Source organism: Leptonychotes weddellii, chromosome 4 (genome assembly GCF_054177405.1).
Source record: "Leptonychotes weddellii isolate Sample4059 chromosome 4, ASM5417740v2, whole genome shotgun sequence".
NCBI classification, from domain to species: Eukaryota; Metazoa; Chordata; class Mammalia; order Carnivora; family Phocidae; genus Leptonychotes; species Leptonychotes weddellii.
The window spans coordinates 108,114,449-108,134,116 of NC_138372.1; the positions used below are offsets into that span (position 1 = coordinate 108,114,449).

General features: G+C 35.4%; 1 protein-coding gene across 10 annotated transcripts in view; it reads right to left on the reverse strand.

Annotated features, from left to right (window-relative positions):
- ASPH (aspartate beta-hydroxylase) overlaps positions 1-19,668 on the reverse strand; it is a 197,024-nt gene that overhangs the window by 151,958 nt on the left and 25,398 nt on the right. For 4 of the 10 annotated variants that reach the window (XM_081816043.1, XM_081816041.1, XM_081816047.1 and 1 more), the window contains exons 2-4: positions 19,225-19,374; positions 17,687-17,731; positions 16,206-16,274 (exon numbers count right to left, since the gene is read on the reverse strand). In XM_081816043.1, the coding sequence (XP_081672169.1) occupies positions 16,206-16,274; positions 17,687-17,731; positions 19,225-19,374 (264 nt within the window). Of the gene's footprint in view, positions 1-190; positions 783-2,934; positions 2,977-7,444; positions 11,524-16,205; positions 16,275-17,686; positions 17,732-19,224; positions 19,375-19,668 lie in introns of those variants that run through there. The other 6 variants (XM_081816049.1, XM_031023876.2, XM_081816042.1 and 3 more) reach the window with 4 other exon arrangements.

Sequence of the window (19,668 nt, forward strand, 5' to 3'; positions counted from 1 at the left end):
GAAAACCTCCCACCTACCTGAGCATTTGTCACACCTGAAAGGCACTCTGTGCATACACACTGTGGAAAATCTTAACATTCTTATTTAGCTCCGATGAAAGTATTCAGTCGATTAATATGTTCATTACAATTCATATTATATATATACATTTATCTGGATACATGATCAATAAATTAATAAAAACAGAAGCTATTACATCACATTTTTATTACATGGTTTTTACAAGCGTCATCTTTTAAACTGAGATGTGGAAGACAGTGCATCTAAATTTCAAACAGTTTACGTACCGAGCACCAATAAATACATTCAAGGGCTATCTGACACATCTTCACCAACCGGAGCAATACTAAATTTTCTATGCCATTTAGCAGCAAATCACGATAAACATTACCATTTCCTGGGATGACAATATTAGAGCTTTCAGTTCTTTCTTTTCTGGTTATTTCCCTCGGCTGAGTGTGCGTGTTTGCTAGAACTTTTCCCTTTCTTTGCATCATCTTTGTCTGTGGACGCCATTTTACCAGAAGCATCCTTTACATTTGTGGACTTTTTCCTACTTTCCTTGGCTTTAGCACTTTTGTCTAGGCCCACATTCTCCTTCCCTCTGTCCTTTTTCCCCTTAGGAGACTCTTTCCTGGATATATCTGCATCAGGAATTTTCTTATCCTTCCAGTCATCCTCCTTTTCTTTCTTCCCCTTTTTTCTCTCTTCGTTCTTACTCTCCTTCCTTGACTCAGGTTTCTCTTTTTCCTTCTTGAGCTCTTCTTTAGTGAGTTCTTTAACTTTCAGGTTTTCCAATCAAAGGAAAAAAAGTTTATTGAAAGCATCTCTTAATTCACAGGACAGTAACTTAGTGCTAAAGTATGGTCTTTATCTCTCCACACACATGAAATGTTCATTCAGAAAGTGACTTTCATCCCCTAGTTTTAAATAGGTTAAAACCAGATGCAAACCTCTACAAAATATCAGCTACCAAAGAAATGCCAGAAACTCGCCATCGTATTTTTCCAGCTTGAAATAGGTTATGACTTGTTTTAAAAAAAGACTGACATGCAATATTATTCAAATGAATCCATCCATAAACTTTACACAAAGTGTTAACAACTCACATTTCACAATTATAATGACATAATTAAAGGAACACTGGCACCATTAAGAAAAAAATTTCCATAACTTACAAGTATCCATACAAAGATAATTTTAAAACTTTTAGTTCTAACAAAAAATCATGTCCTTAAAATATTTGTGCTTACAAGCCTTGAAAACAAATACAATGCACAGATGAAAAAGTAAATACCATTTAATTTTCTTAGCTAAGTAAGAAAAAAACAATATCCACGAGCGTGAAATTTTAAATTCATTATCTATAGTACTTAAAATGACAAGCAGACATTCTTGTCTGCTTATATTCAACATTATGAAATCAGTATTCCTTTAAATATGCTTTCCTGTTATTTTATGTAGAGCCACTCAAGCCAACATGTTGTTCATCCATGCTCATAGGCAGGGGAGCAATTAAATGGAACATACAGCTAATTCCAAATCTCGTGTAAGACCAATCCTGCTTCCAACCCGTTTTACATAAAGTTTAATAGAGCTGCTAGCAAAAGCTTTGAATTCCACCTTCTTGCTCCCTCATTAGGAAATCTAAAAGAAGTAAGGTATTTGCTGCATTACATAGCATCTAAGCAGAAACAAAGAAAACTAAAGATTTCTTTAATAAAATGTGGAAGACGTTTAGGTCCATCAGAATCGTGTAAAATTCACATAGCTCAAAATGTATTCAATTCTTCCTGAAACTCTTTTTAAGACCTTCTAAAAATACAGAATAGCATTCATAAAGCAGCAACGGTCTGAACCCTCCCCTACTTCAGTGCTGTTTGTAGAGACATGGATCCCACCACTGCCAGAGCTCTTACTCAAGGCTGTACGATCCTGTTCTGCACAACTTGTACAATATTAAATCTTTAATGTCTGATTCGTCTCTCCAGATCAAGAAGTATAAACTCTACTTTGTCGGCCATTTATCTCATAAATAGTGACATAAGAATAAAATGTTAAAAACGGTTCCCTCCCTGGGAGTTATTCAGATGGAACACAAAGTTAAAACATTAAAATTCCCTAATCTTAAAATTAAAATACAAATCACAAAACCCTGCAAGTCACAGTCATAATGTTGTACCAAAAAACAAACTAAAAACAATATGCCAAGCACTTGAACACAAAAGAATATTACAAGTTAATAAAGAAAAACATGCACTTCTCCCATACCCCTGTCCCTAACGGACATAAATACTGATATATGAACAAGAAAAACCACAAGGATATAAAAAATAAGGCTGTAATAATAAGCTGTTAGCCTACATATGATGGTTGACAGGTACAGTGATTTTTAAAGAATTAAAATATCAAAACACAGGAAATTCTATACCAACGAAATGCAGTACTCCAGATTATAAGTCTAAGTTTTCATTTCATTGAAAACTACAAGTGTGCTCACATTGGCTTTTATTATGCTCTAAGACAAAGTGTCACCAGAGCTTCTGAAGAAATGAAATCAATCAGTGAAGAATTCATCTTTTCTTCCAATAGTAATTAAAAAATTCAAACTAAGAAAGCTTTTAGGTTAGACAATAACAAGTTTAGATGTAAGTTTATATGTAGTATAATATCATGATATCATTATATGTTTTTAGTTTAAAGACTGTTACAAAAGTTTTGATACCATAAAAAAGGAAATTACTTAAAATTATAGGCTTGAGGCAAGAAATTCTTTAATGACGTCTTGATAAAACTACTACTGGCCAAAGGTGCAGCCCAAATCAAAAAGCAATGTTTAGCATTAGTAACTGCATTAAAGTATCTAGAAAATGTCATGCAATTTCAAGCATTAAATTTGATTCACTCAAGGCTAATTTGAAGAACAGAAAATACCTTTAGCCTTAGTTTTTCTCTTGGCTACCCCACCAGGTCCTTCTGTTGGTATTTACAAGATGAAAATAGGTTATAAACAGAAAATACTAAGGGAATTAAAAACAAAGTATTTTTTTAAATAATACAATAAATATCTATAGTTAAAATCAATGCCTTCATTAAACAAATTAAGTTAAACTCGCCATTTTAAAAACACACACCTTTGACACATAAATATCTATCATTTAGATGTCATTTTGAAACCTTACTTTCACTATAACAAAAAATGCACTGCAATCACCTTATTAAGTCAGCCAACTTCATGACTTGCCACAGATCTGAAAGAATCGTGGGCTTTAGAAAAACCTAATTACGACTGGAAATAGCATTTCCCACTCAGCGGTACCCGCATCACCAGTGGCCGTCTGCTCGGCACAGACGACCCATTACAAGCACCACACATGAAAGGACCAGGGGACTTCACTCCCCTACTCAATCATCATTGCCATCCAAAGAAAGGATAGCATATTTTGATAGAATTTTAATCTCTACTGTTTGAAAGATCATTGCTTTTTTCCTCTATGGTCTCAAACTTTCTTTATAAAAAGAAATTATACAAACAAGTAAGAATGACACCATCATGTAGGTATATGTTAATTTTTTTACCCTTTATCTAAAAACGTTGCAATAGCTTTCTATTTCTTGTCTTGGCAAATAAAAGTTCTGACAATGGGTTTAACCTCTAACACACGTCAATACCCTATACCTCGCAGTACACTCTCATTCTAACCACGCTGTATTTGGCATCCCAGTCAACTGATGTTCTCAGTTCTCTCTCCTGATCACATAAATGCTATTTTATACTCATGTATCAGCAAACTTTCCAAGGTGGCATTCCAAGTTGCCAACCCACTTCCTAGGCTCTTAGAGTGGGAGGTGTGGTGATTACTGGTAACCTCCTGTGGGGGCAGCACCATCTGTCACTCAGCAACAAATGGCTACGGTTGTACAAGAAAGCCCCCAAGCAGGACCCACTCTGTGTTTTTCAAAACCCTAATCACACCCCCACTTTCAGCATGAGGTGCTTTCACTCCTGTTATATTAGTCAAATCATCCCCCATTCCTAAATTCCTTTCTCTTTCTCTCTCCATTGCAATTTGTTTCCATCAACTGAGATAGTCCATTTGAGAATGGCAATTTATTTTGGTTGAAAATACCATTATCATCAGATGGTAGCTATACTTGTCGTGAGCACAGCATAACATGTAGAGTTGTCGAAATACTATGTTGTACATGTGAAACTAATGGAATATTGTGTGTCAACTATACTTCAAAAAAAAAGAAATTATCATCATCATTATTCTGGAAAAAAGTATTAGTGTATGTCTTACTACTGACTCCATTTAAAAAAGAAATGTGAACTGTTTCATACGGCTATCTATACCTGTCCAATTACTTATATACATACAGAATCATAACTTGTGTGTGTGTGTGACAAATCATTTTTCACAGATAAAACTTGAATCTTTCCTAAACTCTATTAAAAACAGCATGCCACCTTATAATACTGAATGCCATCTTGGACCACTCCCCACTAAAGTTTATTTCAGAATCAAATATCAAACTTATTCTTGTAATACCAACTTTTAAATACATGGGCATTATCCAGTGTGCAAAAGAAATGAGCATAAAACATTAAAATGCATGTTTAATGCTGTTCATGTCCCTCTCCTGACTCCTGCATGTTCTCTCAACGCATGCCCAGATTTTCCTGTTAAAAAGCAGAGTGGTAAGAATCAGAATCAGACAACCCAACCACCAAAGCCCACTGTTATGACACAGTCAAAAGAGCTATATTGATGAAAAGGCTAGAGTTGGGACGCCTGAGTGGCTCAGTGGGTTAAGTGTCTGCCTTCGGCTCATGATCCCAGGGTCCTGGGATTGAACCCCGCATCGGGCTCCCTGCTCAGCAGGGAGCCTGCTTCTCCCTCTCCCTCTGCCTGCCGCTCCCCCTGCTTGTGCTCTCTCTCTCTCTGACAAATAAATAAAATCTTTAAAAAAAAGGAAAGAAGAGAAAAGGCTAGAGTTAACTTTTGACATTAATAAAATATTAGATTAGCATTTGCTTAGTGAAACAGGAAAAAATAATGAGTGCTTCATTTAAAACTTTTCCAGGGATTTGGGCACAAATCCTTAAAGTGAGACATACAATGTGCAATGCACTGTACAAAATTCCAAAGTATCAACTTTAGCTAAAGTTGATGAACTTAAAGAATATAGTCAATAAGCTTTCAGTATTTTTGACATGATAAAGACAGAGCTAATATTTAAACCACAACTACCACATCCAGTCTCAGAAAGAAAGGATAAAGACAGCAGAGAAGGCATCAAGCACAGTACCAAGAAAAGAGGAAGTTAACAGAGAAGCCCCTACATAACAAGAAATGAGAGGAGAGTCAAGAAATACAGTATTCTTCAAGTCAAAAGTGCAGTTTTAGGAAGGAAGGCAGGAACAAAGGTTTAGGATGAGGACATTACTGAGTTGTTAGCTATTAAATGTCCCATAAGGCTCTTCAGGTTATAGTTTTACAAGCAGTGGAAGAGGGGGTCACATTACAATGAGACAACATAGGTGGGAAAAGGGTGACCAAAAACCCAGGGTGCTGATGGGGACCCCTGACTGCCTTCTTCTTAGAAGACAACTGCTCATATGTGAAATTTCCCACGGTTCCCAGGGAGGCAGAAAGGAATAAGGGTTTGCATGATCTCACTGTGTCTGCATGTTTGATGGCTAGAGGAAACAAAAGGCATGCCTACGGGGAACAGGAACAGAGCTAGCAAGAGAGAGAAATTATGAGGCCAGAAGATGCAGGGGGAGATGCAGGCAAAGACTTGACTTTGGAAACCAGAAGATGCAACATCTGCAAAAATGATCAATGAGAGGAAACAATGAAGAAAATTCTGAGAATAAAGAAATGCTATGAAGTGTAGAGAGAGGAAGACAATGGAACTGAAGCCAAAGATGACTATGTTGGTAAAGCTGAAAGCAAAATCGCCTTTCCAGCAGAATAAAGTGACCCTGGAAGATGGAAGAGCATGGGAAAGGTTTTGAATACCTACTAAAAGAGTAACTCTGTCACCACAGTGAGCACCTTACACAGGCTCCGTTCAGGTAAATTAAGAAGAGATCTTTTTCCATAAACGACGTGAAGCCCAGTGGTGGAGAAGGAGTTAGTGGTGATGCAGGACTGGTGACAGCATATAGAGAAAAATTAGAACAACCAAAAAAAAACCTTTGTGGACATTAGAGAAGTGGCCCCAGAGAAAAACACAAGGCAAGTATGTAAGACTTTGCTTTTATATAATTGTATATAATTCCTAATTATAGACCAAATTAAATTTGTAACTATGGTTGATGTGGACTCCCTTTACTGTCAAAAATCAACAAGCATGCCCTATTTTTCTCCTTTTCTCTCTCTACTACCATAGTCAATGCCCAGGGGTTAAAAAAAAGGGGAGGGGGAACTTATCAAGCAGTAAAATTCATGACAATATAAGGTAACTCCTTAAAAATAGTTCCCAAGTAGTATATAGAAAATTGTATCAATCAGAGCCTGAAAAGGAAGCATTTTGATGTTCTGTAATTCACTGGGATGAAAGTTGTTTTTGTTGCTACAATACATTCCAACTGAAGGCAGTCATCAAAAAAGCATCAGGAAGTGGCTGCAGCCAAAGGGAATGGCAAAGAAGAAGTGATCACCATGTTCTTTACTTCCTTTTGCCGTATGGTTACTCTGATGGTTTTTAAGGTGATTACTGTTAATAGCTCTGTTAACTTTTTTGAGAATTTTTTAACAGACATTTAAAAAAACAGGTCTTATGTTCTGCCCTGAAAACATGAGTTGCCTAAAAGTAATTAATGTTATTCTGGCAACTGCCTCAGAGCCGCTTATCCCACACACATTTTCAAGATGAAATATTCTGTATCAAAATACAAATGCTGAATCATTAAGCCAATGGTTGGACCTGTGGTCCTACCACATGCAACAGACATAATTTTAGAAGACTGGCTCCATTACAGAAACCCAAGTAGCTCTGCAGGTTTTCGGAGAGTTGGCCATAGACTTGGTCGGCTGGGTATCACTTTGTACTTTGGTCACTTCCGTCACTCCCACAGGCCCTGGTGGGACCTGTTGAGTCACCCTGAGCTTCAGTTTCTCATCTTCCTCCTTCCCATACTGAAACATCACAGTTTATTTCAACACTGACTACAGATGGCAAAAAAATAAAATAAAATGAAAGGTCCCAAATGCCTAAGTAACGGTTCTCTGCTCTAAAACTCATGTTTTAAGGGCAGAACATAAAACCTGTTTTTTTAAATTTCTGTTAAAAAATTCTCAAAAAGTTAACAGTGCTATTACCAGTAATCACCTTAAAAACCATCAGAGTAACCATACAGCAAAAAGAAGTAAAGAATTGCTCTAGAATGGAAGTCTAGTTTGGCTAAAATGCATGCCCGTGCATACACCAAAAATAGATGGTGTAACAATATTATCACAGACATTTTTGAAAAAAGAGCTACAAACCTTCCAATGCTCTATGGTAAGTGGGGAAGGGAAGATCAGAACGTAAGAGAATGGAATGACTCAAAGTTTAGGAAGGGATTGTAACCAGAGACTGGAAGTTTGCATGAAGAAGGCAGACTCAAATACGAACAAAAAAAAAAGACACTGGAAAGCTCATGGGAAGACATCAGTTAGCACAGGTCAGTTTCCCATATGAAATTCAAAATGTTTCTCTTGAAAAAAAAAAAAGTCCAATAATTTTTTCACTTAAGTTGGTTTAAAAAAAAAAACCCTCAGTGTTTTATTAGACAATGGGTAACTTCTGAGGTTATCACTCATCAAGACTAATTATCCCAGCAAATATTTAATAAATATCCTATATTGGGCTCAGACTTGAAGCCTAAGACCTGGTTCCTAACTTCCAGGACCTCACAGTAATACTCCCATGTATTACTTGGTTATAGAAATCTCAACAAATATCAGAAGCAGAGAATTTGGCACACCATTCTGTCAATCAACTTGTGATAATCAAGTGTGAGTCAGTGAATTTCATGAAAATGCCCCAAATACATTGTAACCAAAGAAAATTCCACAGCCCAAATCACAGAAAACTACTTATTTTATAGACCAGGATCTTATTTAAAGAGGATCCTGATATCAATCACCAAAAGGTGTATCTACGAAGGGATCGATCAAATTAAGAATACCTGCCTATGCCTACAGCTACTTTTGAGAAATCTCCCAAGCTTTTTCAGGGTACACAGAAAACATTTTTATTCAGTCTAGCTAACTGTAAATAAAAACAAACCAGAACTCAAGCAGGAAAGTTTTCTTACATCTCTGGATATAGCTCTATGAGACAGGCAGGTAGTTCCTAGAAGAAAGAATCGAGCACAAGATGAAAAGGCAGGATCGCCCAGCATTCCATTATGCCCGAGGCATCTAGGCAATTCTCCCAGGCAGCAAGCTGGTGGCGAGGCCTCAGGGATTCGATACGACCAGCACCCAGAAGATGGTTCTCCAAATGACTGACACCCCATCAGTCATGTCCCGGAGACAATCGGGGCTGAAAGGAGCTACAGTGCAGAAAAGAAATCCCCAGAGGGCCACCTCCTCGTTTTTGAGCCAAACTTCAGAGAACCGAACTGGACACATGGCAGTGCATCTAAAGAAACAAGCAGGCCAGCTCTGAGGAGACACGACTACATCTGTATACGGAACTCATGCTGCCAAGTTCCTCTGGGTATTTGAAGTTAGAACAGCAGAGTAAATGTGATACAACTCAAAATTCCGTTTAACTACAAATAAATATTCAAATGTACAGAATACAATTTTGCCTTTTTAATAAGCATAGAAGGCATAAAGCTAGGGAAATATTTATACTATGAAACAGAAAATCATACAATAAATCCTTAGAAAAATCAAAAATTGTAACAGATACAATAAATAAAATTTACGCAAAGTAATTTTGATCAGCTTCAAAATACTCCACACTAGTTTTGCAAACAACTTGATTTTTTTCTCACCAAAACAAGCCTTAGCCACAAGTTGAAGGAAGTCACAGAAGTCAGGGGTTCACCAGCTCCCTACCTTTTACCTTCGTCAGAGACGTTTCAACAGGGCTGACTAAAGGGGGTATTAGATAAATAGAAAATTAGCTCCTCACGTCATTTTTCACTTACAAAAATAAAGCATAATTAATTTCTGTACATACAACATGCATTAGTATCATTATCATGACAAAAAAAGAGCCTGATGAGAAATTAATGATTGCAAACATTTTAACACACAAATTTAATCCATTTACTTCTCGAACTGACCACACATCTTCTAGAGTTAGTAGTCATGAAGCATGGAAAAATAAGACTGCTTTAAAAAATACATCTCAGACATTTGGCTATGTGAATTTTGTTGAGAGTGAGGCCCAAGATTGTTTTTCATTTAAACCTAATGAAAGTTGATATTTCACAGTACTCCAACTCAAAGTGGAAGACACAATCAATATGGACAAAGACCGCATAAACTTTCAAAAAGCACATTATTAAAATCATACTTATGTGTTCCAGGATATTAACATTTCAAAATCAGAAGCTTTTCACTGTCAGAAACATGAACAGAATGAAACATATTCCCTGATTAATTAGGGAAAGACAAACTAGAGTTTTACTAGCCATGTAAGCTTTAGGAGATCAACTGTCCAATGTACAATGTGTGCAGCCATATGCAAAAGTAGCTTTAAAATAATGCTTTTTAAGATGAGCAAACTGCACAGTTTCAAACTTCTGACACATATAAGTGGCGGGTAAAGGCGGAATTTTCCTGTGTTCTGATTTGATACTTTTAACTTTCTGGCTATGGCTGAGTTGTGATACATACTTACAAATAGCTGGATAGCCTAGGATCCTGATTCCCAACAGAGAAACTAAATTTGTCATGTTCCCCTCTGAAAAAAATGGATGACTTCTCCACTTACTGAAAGCAATTTGGTTACATATGAAAACATAAGGAATGAATATTCGAAAAGGAGAAATTACTAGAGTTAAATAAATAAAATGTTCAAAAATAGAAACATATTTGAATTTTAAGCTCTATGAGGAATCAAAGCCAAGTTAAGTTTCAAAGAAGGTCGAACAGATTTAAAAACACGAAACACCACTCCCTAAAAGGTAACAGAAACTGGAGGTCCTAATCGCTTTCAAGCGGTAAGGAAACAGATGAAATCTCATTTTATGAATGCATGTTATATACAGCTGATACAGTTCCTTTTGCTATTACTGAAGCAAACTCATTTTAAATGAACTGATTCAAAAATGTTTTTAAGGTCTTCTAATGGCAAAAAAAAAAAAATGTATTTTCCTGAAAAGAATTATCACTTTGGTAAATTTAATTTATACATCTAAAAATCATATTCTACCTAAGCCAAAGGTGAAAGCCACTTAATAAGAAAATACAGGAAAAAATGGAAAAAGACTGATTTAGGATGAATAATTTTAATATGTACAGCATTAAGATACATATTCACATTTTCCCTCTGGTGTAATATGCCTGCTTAAAAAAAATACAAATTACTTTCTCTGGATGTATATTTGGAAATAAAATTAAAAATAAATTTTGCTTTCATACAGAAATATTCAGACCTACTACTATCTGAATACAGTAATTTCACTACCCTAAGGCAAAAACATGGGGTTATTTTCAAATTATTTTAAAAGCACCATTAATACAGAATTTTACACTGAAATTTGTATTAACCCATCTGACAAATCAGTTAACCTCAACAAATTACAACAAAAAAATATCAGCGTGTTAAAGAACCATCACTTTACACACCAGTCATGTTAAAGATCAACAGAGAATCATTTAATTTATGAATCATGCTGGAAACATTTTTATAATCAAGTCCATTATAATCATCTCAAGTAATAGTGTGTTAGAAAGACAAGCATCAAGGGTTAATCACAAAACAATTTGCTCTGAAGTTTCTAAATTTAGTTCAGTGAATACAACATAAGTTGAAACAAAACGATACAGAAACCAATTATACCACCAAGAACATCATTCTCAATGCACTTTGCAGACTACTACAAGAATGAGGAGTGCCCCTTTCTTCACTAGAAGTGGGGAAGCCGAGCAAGGGACTAGCTAGGAGCTGGACTGGGGAGAAAGATCACACGTTGCCTTGTGCTGTTTGATCACAGCTGCCCCACTGCTCGTGAAGCCCTGGGTGAGCAAAGGAAAGAAAGAAACAGGACACTGCTTCGGGTTTTCATAAGCCAATGACTTCAGTCCCTGAATCAAAGTTACTGGTTATGTAAATCCAAAATGACACAAGTCTTGCCCTGAACCCCTTCGTTCTGTGACGTACCATCAACACCATCTGCAGTTTCGCTTTCTTCTTCTTCTTCTTCTAGCATTTCAAAGGGAGTCATTATATCATAGAGAAATGAGAGGAAACCATAAAACCAATCTGAACTTTCCTCTGCTAAAATATTAAGGACTTCCTCAAGAGAATCAATATTTTCATTACTGCCATCTTTGGTCAGGCCTACATAAGAATAAAGGAAGAGAGAAAGAGAAAATAAGGAGAGCAGTTAGGTGGAAAAAAGAAGTTGAGGAAGAGTGATCTCAAAAAGGATGTGCATCATGGTCACAGAAGTTAACAGAAAAGATACTTCGGAAAACAAAGAAACTGATTAAGATGCACACCTTACAATCAACTCTCAATCATGTACTACAGGAAAGGCACAATTTGACCAATCCTCAACCATTCCTACCAGCCCCTAACTAGGTTTGCCTTTCTCTCATTAAGAGAATCTAGAGCCCCAAACACAAAATTGTGTTAGCCAAAATCGACTGATTAACGTCAATGGGAAGAATGAACAAAAGTAATAGAGGGTAAAAAGATAGAGCCTTCTGACAGCCTCCACGTTTGCTGATTTACCAACCAGGTATTATCGAGAGTTGATTATACAAGCATTTACATATATCAATAAATATTCATCGAATAAAAAGGTTCATTTCCTCACACTTTTCCCCTTCGGACCTAGAGTTTACTTAAGAAACTCTGGGGTTAATATGACTAGCAAGATTACTGTTTATAGCATCCACAGATGAACATAAATTTATTCAAATTATATCAGATAATCAAATGTTCACACTACCAAATGTTAGCTTTACAGTGCTCTGGCTACTTACTCATGGTCCTATAATTCTGACCAATAATAAGCATCAGCTATTAATAATAATTCACTCTGCTAACCAATATTAAATTTGATCAAGGACCCAGCCGGTCATTTGCAACAGGAATATTTGAAGTCCTCTTCACATAAGCCCCAGAAATTAGCTTCTACTGTAAAGACCCGTGACTCCTGTTGTTTAAGTATTAGTCCCAAAACAGGCCATCACGATGGAAAGAAAGCAACGTATACATTGGTTTTATCATTTTTTTTTCCTGTTTAGTAACTGGCTTCGGGTAAGAAATATCTCTCAGCCCAGTAAATATCAAAATCCACCAATACTGGGCACGCCCTATATAGCAAGACCCGTAATTCTGAAAGAGAAAAAACACAGGGTAGACAGTTCTGGCTATAAGAATTGTGAACATCCATGACTTGAGAGCTTTTCCGATGCTAACCACCCTCATTCAGTAGGTTGGGCTTTGGCGGCTCAACGTTTCTCCATGTAAACATAACAGCCAGGAATCAAGATGGGCAGGAAGGTACAACAATGAGACAGCTAGCATAAATATTAAAGTATACAGTGTATTTTCCTCACTTCAGTGCCCAGAAGAACTACATCATATCATTGTTCATAGGTGGAGGTCGGGGGGAGAAAACAAACTGCAGTTAGTATTTTTGGTATTTAAATTACTTGTTGACACAACTAGAATATTTTTTCACTAAATCTAACAGTTGACAAGTGCTATGAACAGAGGAGATCTGTATTCCCACTGAAATCTCTGTGGGAATAACATTGTTTCTTCTTCCTGCCTTAAAACACTATAGCTGTATATTTCTAATAAACATGTTTATTTTTCTCCATTTTCAAATATTAGTATTTCAAAGTATCAAATATAAAATATAAAACTTTACCAGCCTTCAGTATGACAAGCTGAAGTATTCAACAAATATGTAAAAGTATCTGAACAAACTATAGACCCAACTATGCAACAACCTTCCTGTGGTTCTTTAGACAAAAATATTACTCCAAAGTGAAAAAGGAAATATTCTGGGTATATTAATTCCTTAGCCTCTAACAGCAGGCCTGAACCCAAGGGCAGGGTGTGAGCACCTCTGAGTGGACAAGATCTAGTTCACTTATGCGTCTGTCCAGTCTACAAATGTTTATCAAGGCTCTAGGAATTGTTGACTGGCTTCCCTTTTGTTCTCCAGCCATACCTGATATGGAGGCAGCTAGGTGCTAGTCATGGACAAAAGGACAATCACGCAATCCTTAGGTGGCATTACTCTAAAAGGATGTTACTCTTAGCAAGTGGTCCTTGGATCATTTTCCTATTGATTTTATTCGGGAAACAAGTTTTCAAAGAATACAATTTCCAGCAATGTAGTTTTCAATAAGCCAAACCGATATCAAAGATATTTTATTCTAAGTAATTTGGCCACAAAAGTAGGAAGCTATGTAAACTAGGAAAGGCTTAGAACATTTTCAAAGTATATCATAAGGGCCATGGCCAGAAACAATGAAATAAAACTAATGATGGCTGTTCAGAATATCTTGATTTACTCACACATATTTCATTCTCTCTTTATATTTCACAAGAAAAACCAAATCTTAAAATGTGCAATGTAAATATGAATGTGTACACTTCCTCAAATTGATAAGATTTAGATTATGCAAAGTTAAGAATGCAGAAAGAAATACTTATGAAAGAAATGCCAAACCTATGAAAGCTGAGCATATTTCAACTGTTATTACAAGCTCTCCCCTAATCTCTAGCTTCCTACCTGTATCTGCCCTTTGGTTTCCTGGTGCCTTAATCCAAACCCTTACTCCTGAGCTGCCTCTCCAACGAGAGTACACCCAGGAAGCCTGGCTTCTTTTTGGGTACACACTCACTGAATTCGCTCCCCCATAACCTCTCCCTGAAGATACAGAGCCCATTAATGTCTCTGTACCCCAAGAATCTCATCAGGCTCTCTCTTTGCAACCACCTGCCAGTAACAGAGGCACAACTAAGCTACAATTACCTCACAAAACTAAAAAAGACCTTTAGTCATAGAATTCAATTCTAGTCAAGCTTGTATTTCATGCAGAAAATTCAATCACTATAGAAATAAGGTCAGAGGACATAAGTGAGCCTGACAGCTCACCTCTGGTTTATTTCGGCTAACTGTAAAGCCATAAGCTAACTATGAATTAGTACCTTTATATGATAAAATCCTTTATTTTAGCCTTTGTGCATTTAATAGTCAAATTACCAAAATGAACTCTGAGATTCACCAAATTTGGTTCCTCCAAATATATAATTCTTATAAAAGGAACAAGTTATGATTTGCCCATACCAAATAAATGTCTACTGCAAATGGCAATGTTTTTAGTTTCAATTAATTAGCCTCTTAATGGTTGCTGAAAAACCTTACGGGATATAAACTCTTGCAATCTAAAATACTAAAAATCAAGTTATTAATGTAAGTTTCTATAGAAATCAGTGTGCTCTATAAAGAAATAACATTTTAATTTTTAATAGTTGATATTTCCTATCTGACAGACCACATTGTTGATTTTATTTTTTTCACATAGCTGACTTCAAGCCAAAAAAAAAAAAAACCCAACAAAATATAGCAGATGAGAAGTAATATTATTCCTAAAAATGAGGAAACATGGCCCACATGAAGTTATCTTTAAAATGATAACTATTCAGAATCCATCATTTAAAGTAAAGTAATACGATGGAGTAATAAACCATTTATAGGCAAGCAAATTAGCATCATTCTGATAGGTTAAATTCTATACATTTTACTTCTTTTGCATGTCTAGGATTATAGTCTTCTGAGGATTTACTATATCCATAGAAAAATTTAGATTTAGATTTACTATATCCATAAAAAATTAGAAAAAACGTAATGACAAAATTATATAGAAAATTCCATTAAGGTTAAGAGAGGAAAAAAATTTCATTGAGAGTAAACTTCCATTGTTAAGTAGCAAATATAATTCCCATTGAGAAGTATAAGAAAACAAACTAAGGTCAAAATTAAGAAGCTAAATTACATTTAATCACAACTAAAACACTTTTTTTCATATTTAGAACTTACTGTTTATAAGGAAGTTAAGATTAATCTACCTAAAACTATTTATTCATATTGGTTATAGATGTGATACCCTCCCATTTTTTTCATATCCATAAGATAAACACAAAATTGTGTGTCTAGGATGAATTTCTTTGCATCATTACTTTAGTAAGTATAGTATATATTACCATGACATATTTATTATTTTTCTAAGTACTTTAGTATACAAAATTTTAATACATGTAACACTACATAGTAAAACAAAGGAAGTGATGCTCTTTAACAAGCAGAAACACATATCTCACTAGGCCAGATCATATAAAACTTGCATATTAAAATTAACATCGTTTTTTTCTAGGAAGGCAGCATTTTAAAACAAATGAGGGAATATCACATATTTATACATTACAAGAAATATCTCAATGATAAAGACAGGTAATTCTGGTGGTAGAAAGAGAAGGGTTCAAGATTTCTAAAATAAAGAAACCCAGCCAAAAACTACTGGTTCATATTTTAATGTTACCTTTAAAATAGGCATAGGACATTTTAAAATGTCGGCTACCACAATTTTTATTTCAAAATGGATTTATGTAAGCCTTTAGAAACTTACATTTTCAAATGGAAGTGAATTACGTCAACTAATGCTCAAAAGTGACTATAATTACCATATTTGAAAACAGGCTAGTACCTTATCTATATGTTCAAATATTAAGTCCAGATTAGGAACTGCTTTAAATCTGAACACAGATATGAAATTATGCTTATTGAAAATATATGTACAAGAAGTCTATACTTACCCATTTATAAAAGTATATTGAAATATAAATCCATGGAAAAACAATTAAGCCATTAACATTTCAGTAAGAATGAAATACAGAACTGAAGTGGGAAATATTTTCCATAAAATGTGTGTGACTGGACACAGATATTATCAAGGCAAAGATCACCATTAACAAAAAATAAAATGTCTACTTGCCTAGTAAAACTTTGGCATCATCCACATCAAAATCTCCATCACCATCAGCATCATAGACTCCTAGTTTTCCTGCAAGAGGGAGGAAAAAATGGATGGGAAGAAAAGGGAAAACAAGTTTGATAAGGTATTACCCCTTATTACAGTCCTGACCATCAGTCATAAATATTACCAATCAATGCAATTCTTTGCTCTCTGAATCCTGAAAAGCAGTGTTAAGTGAAGATCTTACCTAAAAATGATAGATTCAGGAAATGTTTGCCTTACAATCTAAGAAATATAACTGAGATAATATTTTCCTTAAAGTTTTAACAATCTGCTGATTTAATCATTTTAGCTGAATTTTTTTATTATGTTGCCAAAAATAATTTTGGTAAAAATTTCAACATAAATAAGAAACATTAATGATTTCTAAGTTACATAAAATGTAATGCTTCTACAGTATGAAAGTTCCTCACCACCATCAATACTGAAAATAAAGAGAACACCTACCAAGCCTCAAATAAAGACTAAGTATAAATAATTAACGCCAAGTATAAGTACTAAAAATAAGAGCGCAATTAATTTTATATTTTACAATAATGATTCATAACAGAAACATCATGAATCAACTTAAAAAAAAAGACTTTTATATACTGGAAATGCAGTATATAAAACTGGCTTCCTGAAACGACAAAGGAAAACTTCGTTATCCCACTTAAAACTTAACTAGCACTGGCCATCTACTATCAAGGAAAAATAAAAAAAAGCTTAAACCAGACCACTTGAAAAGACAGTACTCTCAGAGCCTTTCCTCTTCAAGCAGAGTAAAATGTTATCTTAAGGCTTTATCATCTAGGAACACTGCCATGTTTAGTACTCCAAACGTGAGTCAAACACATTCAATTCCCTAAAAAACATTCTAAAACCAACATCATTTAGAACTCAGCATTGGACAATGGCTGTGAGGAGACATCACATAGAGCAATATTTTAAACAGCATCCACAAATACAGCGTTAGTACTAAAAAATCAGTCTGCAGCACTGTTACCATCTCTTTAATAAAACGTTAAGTTAAAACACTGCAGGAGAGCAGGCAGAACTTTTGGAGTAGAGTGGCTGTGATCAATCTTTACCCTCCCAGAGCCCTCGTTCTACTTAGGAAAATAGTTAACTAGCTATGTAGAAATCTGGTTTAGAAAGCACACACACACACACATTAAAAATAAAAATAAAAATTAATAACGGAGAGATAAGGAAGTTATCATTTCTATGGCTAAGAAAATATAAATAAGAAGCGTTGATCTGCAGGTGGAGGCTATCTATAGCACAGAGCTCAAATAACATTAAAAAGACAGAAAATACCATACTTTCTGACAAACAAAGGGAAAAGTTGGTCCTACCACCTATTTTCTCTGATGCAGGGGATAACTAAATTAATAGAATAAGGATGAGGTTTTAGAGACTAACACAAGTAGACTTAAAATGTATCTCCAATAGCCTACCTTGAAGTACCTCCGATAAGTTATAACGGAAGTCCTTTGCTTTGGCTGCATGCATGTAAAAACACGAAAATTGTTAACTTGCCCTTAAACGTACAAACATTTTTAATCTCTTCTTTTGCTTAAGAGATGTTCCCTAGCAACATATCACTGTAAGTCAACAAAAGCACAGATCTACTCAGAAGTTTGTCTCCGAACTAAAATTCTTCCTCTATTACTCTATCATCTATCCAGAGACACTCTCCTTTAAGTAACAATGAAAAACTGCAACAAACGGCAGATTATCCATAAGCATGTTTTGCCTCCCCCCACCCCATCGAAAGACGGCTATAATCTAACATCTAAAGCAGAAGTACAGAAGGCTTTATGGAAGGGATGGGGTATTCTATGCAACACGGTACATATAGATGAGCATGCATTTTTTTCAGTGACAGGGTCCACACTTTCAACTAGATCTTTAATGATCTAGTTGTATGTATGTATTCACAATAGCCAAAAAGTGGAAAGAACTCAAAGGTCCATCACTGATGAATGGATATGCAAAATGTGGTGAGTATCCATTCAATGGAATGTTATTCAGCTATAAAATGGAGTAAGCACTGAACCCTGAAAACAGTATGCTAAATGCAAAAAGGCAGACACAAAAGGCCACATATTGTATGATTCCATTTATATGAAATGTCAGGAGTAAGAAAATCATAGACACAGAAATATATGTTTGCCAGGAGAGAGGAGGAGGGGGTGGTGGAAATATTCTGAATTAGATCATGAGGAATATATTAAAAACCAGTAAACTGTACATCTTCACATATTAACAATATTGAATTTTATGTTATGTAAATTTTATCTCAATTGAAAAAAAGACTTTATGACTTCGGAGTATGACTCCAAAAATGGTAAAGAATCATTAATGTAAAAAGTATTGAAAAACTGCAGTGATTATGGGAAGAGAAAAGGAAAAACAAGGAGAAAGGAAGACAACTATCAGAAATAACATCGCAACCTCCTCAACAGCATACAGACAGCACCTATCCCAACACACACACACACACACACACACACACACACACACCCCTATACCAACACCAATACACACATATACACATACACACACACTGATTCATTCCAACAAAGACAATGGGGTGTGCTTCCAAATGCTCTCTAAGGAAGGGTCTAGCAAACTGGGTCCTGATATAAATTCAGTGGCTCATAAATGTTTAAAATTCATAATATAACAAGATGGAATAGAAATGATATAGTACTGCATTTCCTAATAGTTAAGTACTGTTTGATAAAACTTTCCTGTGTGATATACATACAATAAATACCTATTTTTTATTTTTACTACAGATTATGTTCGAAGAAGTTGAAAAGCCACTACTCCCAGGTAACCCTGATAACACCCCCTTTTGTTTCTACACTGTTGAGAACAACTGAAAGGCTACAGAAATTACCCCCAAAATATGATAAATCTTTAAGATTACTAAAGGATGTCTTTCATGCTTACAAATTCACATAAGAAACAACACCAAAATTCTTACCTAAAACTTCCTCATAATCAACAAGATCAAACCAGACGACAGCTACTGATGTCCAGACTCCCAGCAATGCAATGACCATAAACCATGTGAAAAATGAACTTCCAGAAAGTCCTCCTTTCCTCCCATTTTTGTGTCCTCCAGGCTTTGTCTCTGTTTAAAAACAAAACAGATGAACAATGTCATTATAGAAGAAGACACCTTAGTGAACACCTCTTTTTGCTGAATTATTTCTCCAGTTCCTTGAAAGTACTTACAATGGTAAATCATTTCAAAAATAGTTTTCACTCAAATTCTCAAAACATGTTAAATAAAATAAGATTTTTTTTAAAGATTTTTTTATTTATTCATTTGAGAGAGAGAGCACAAGCAGGGGGAAAGGTAGAGGGAGAGGGAGAAGCAGACTCCCCACTGAGCCGAGAGCCCGACGTGGGACTCGATCCCAGG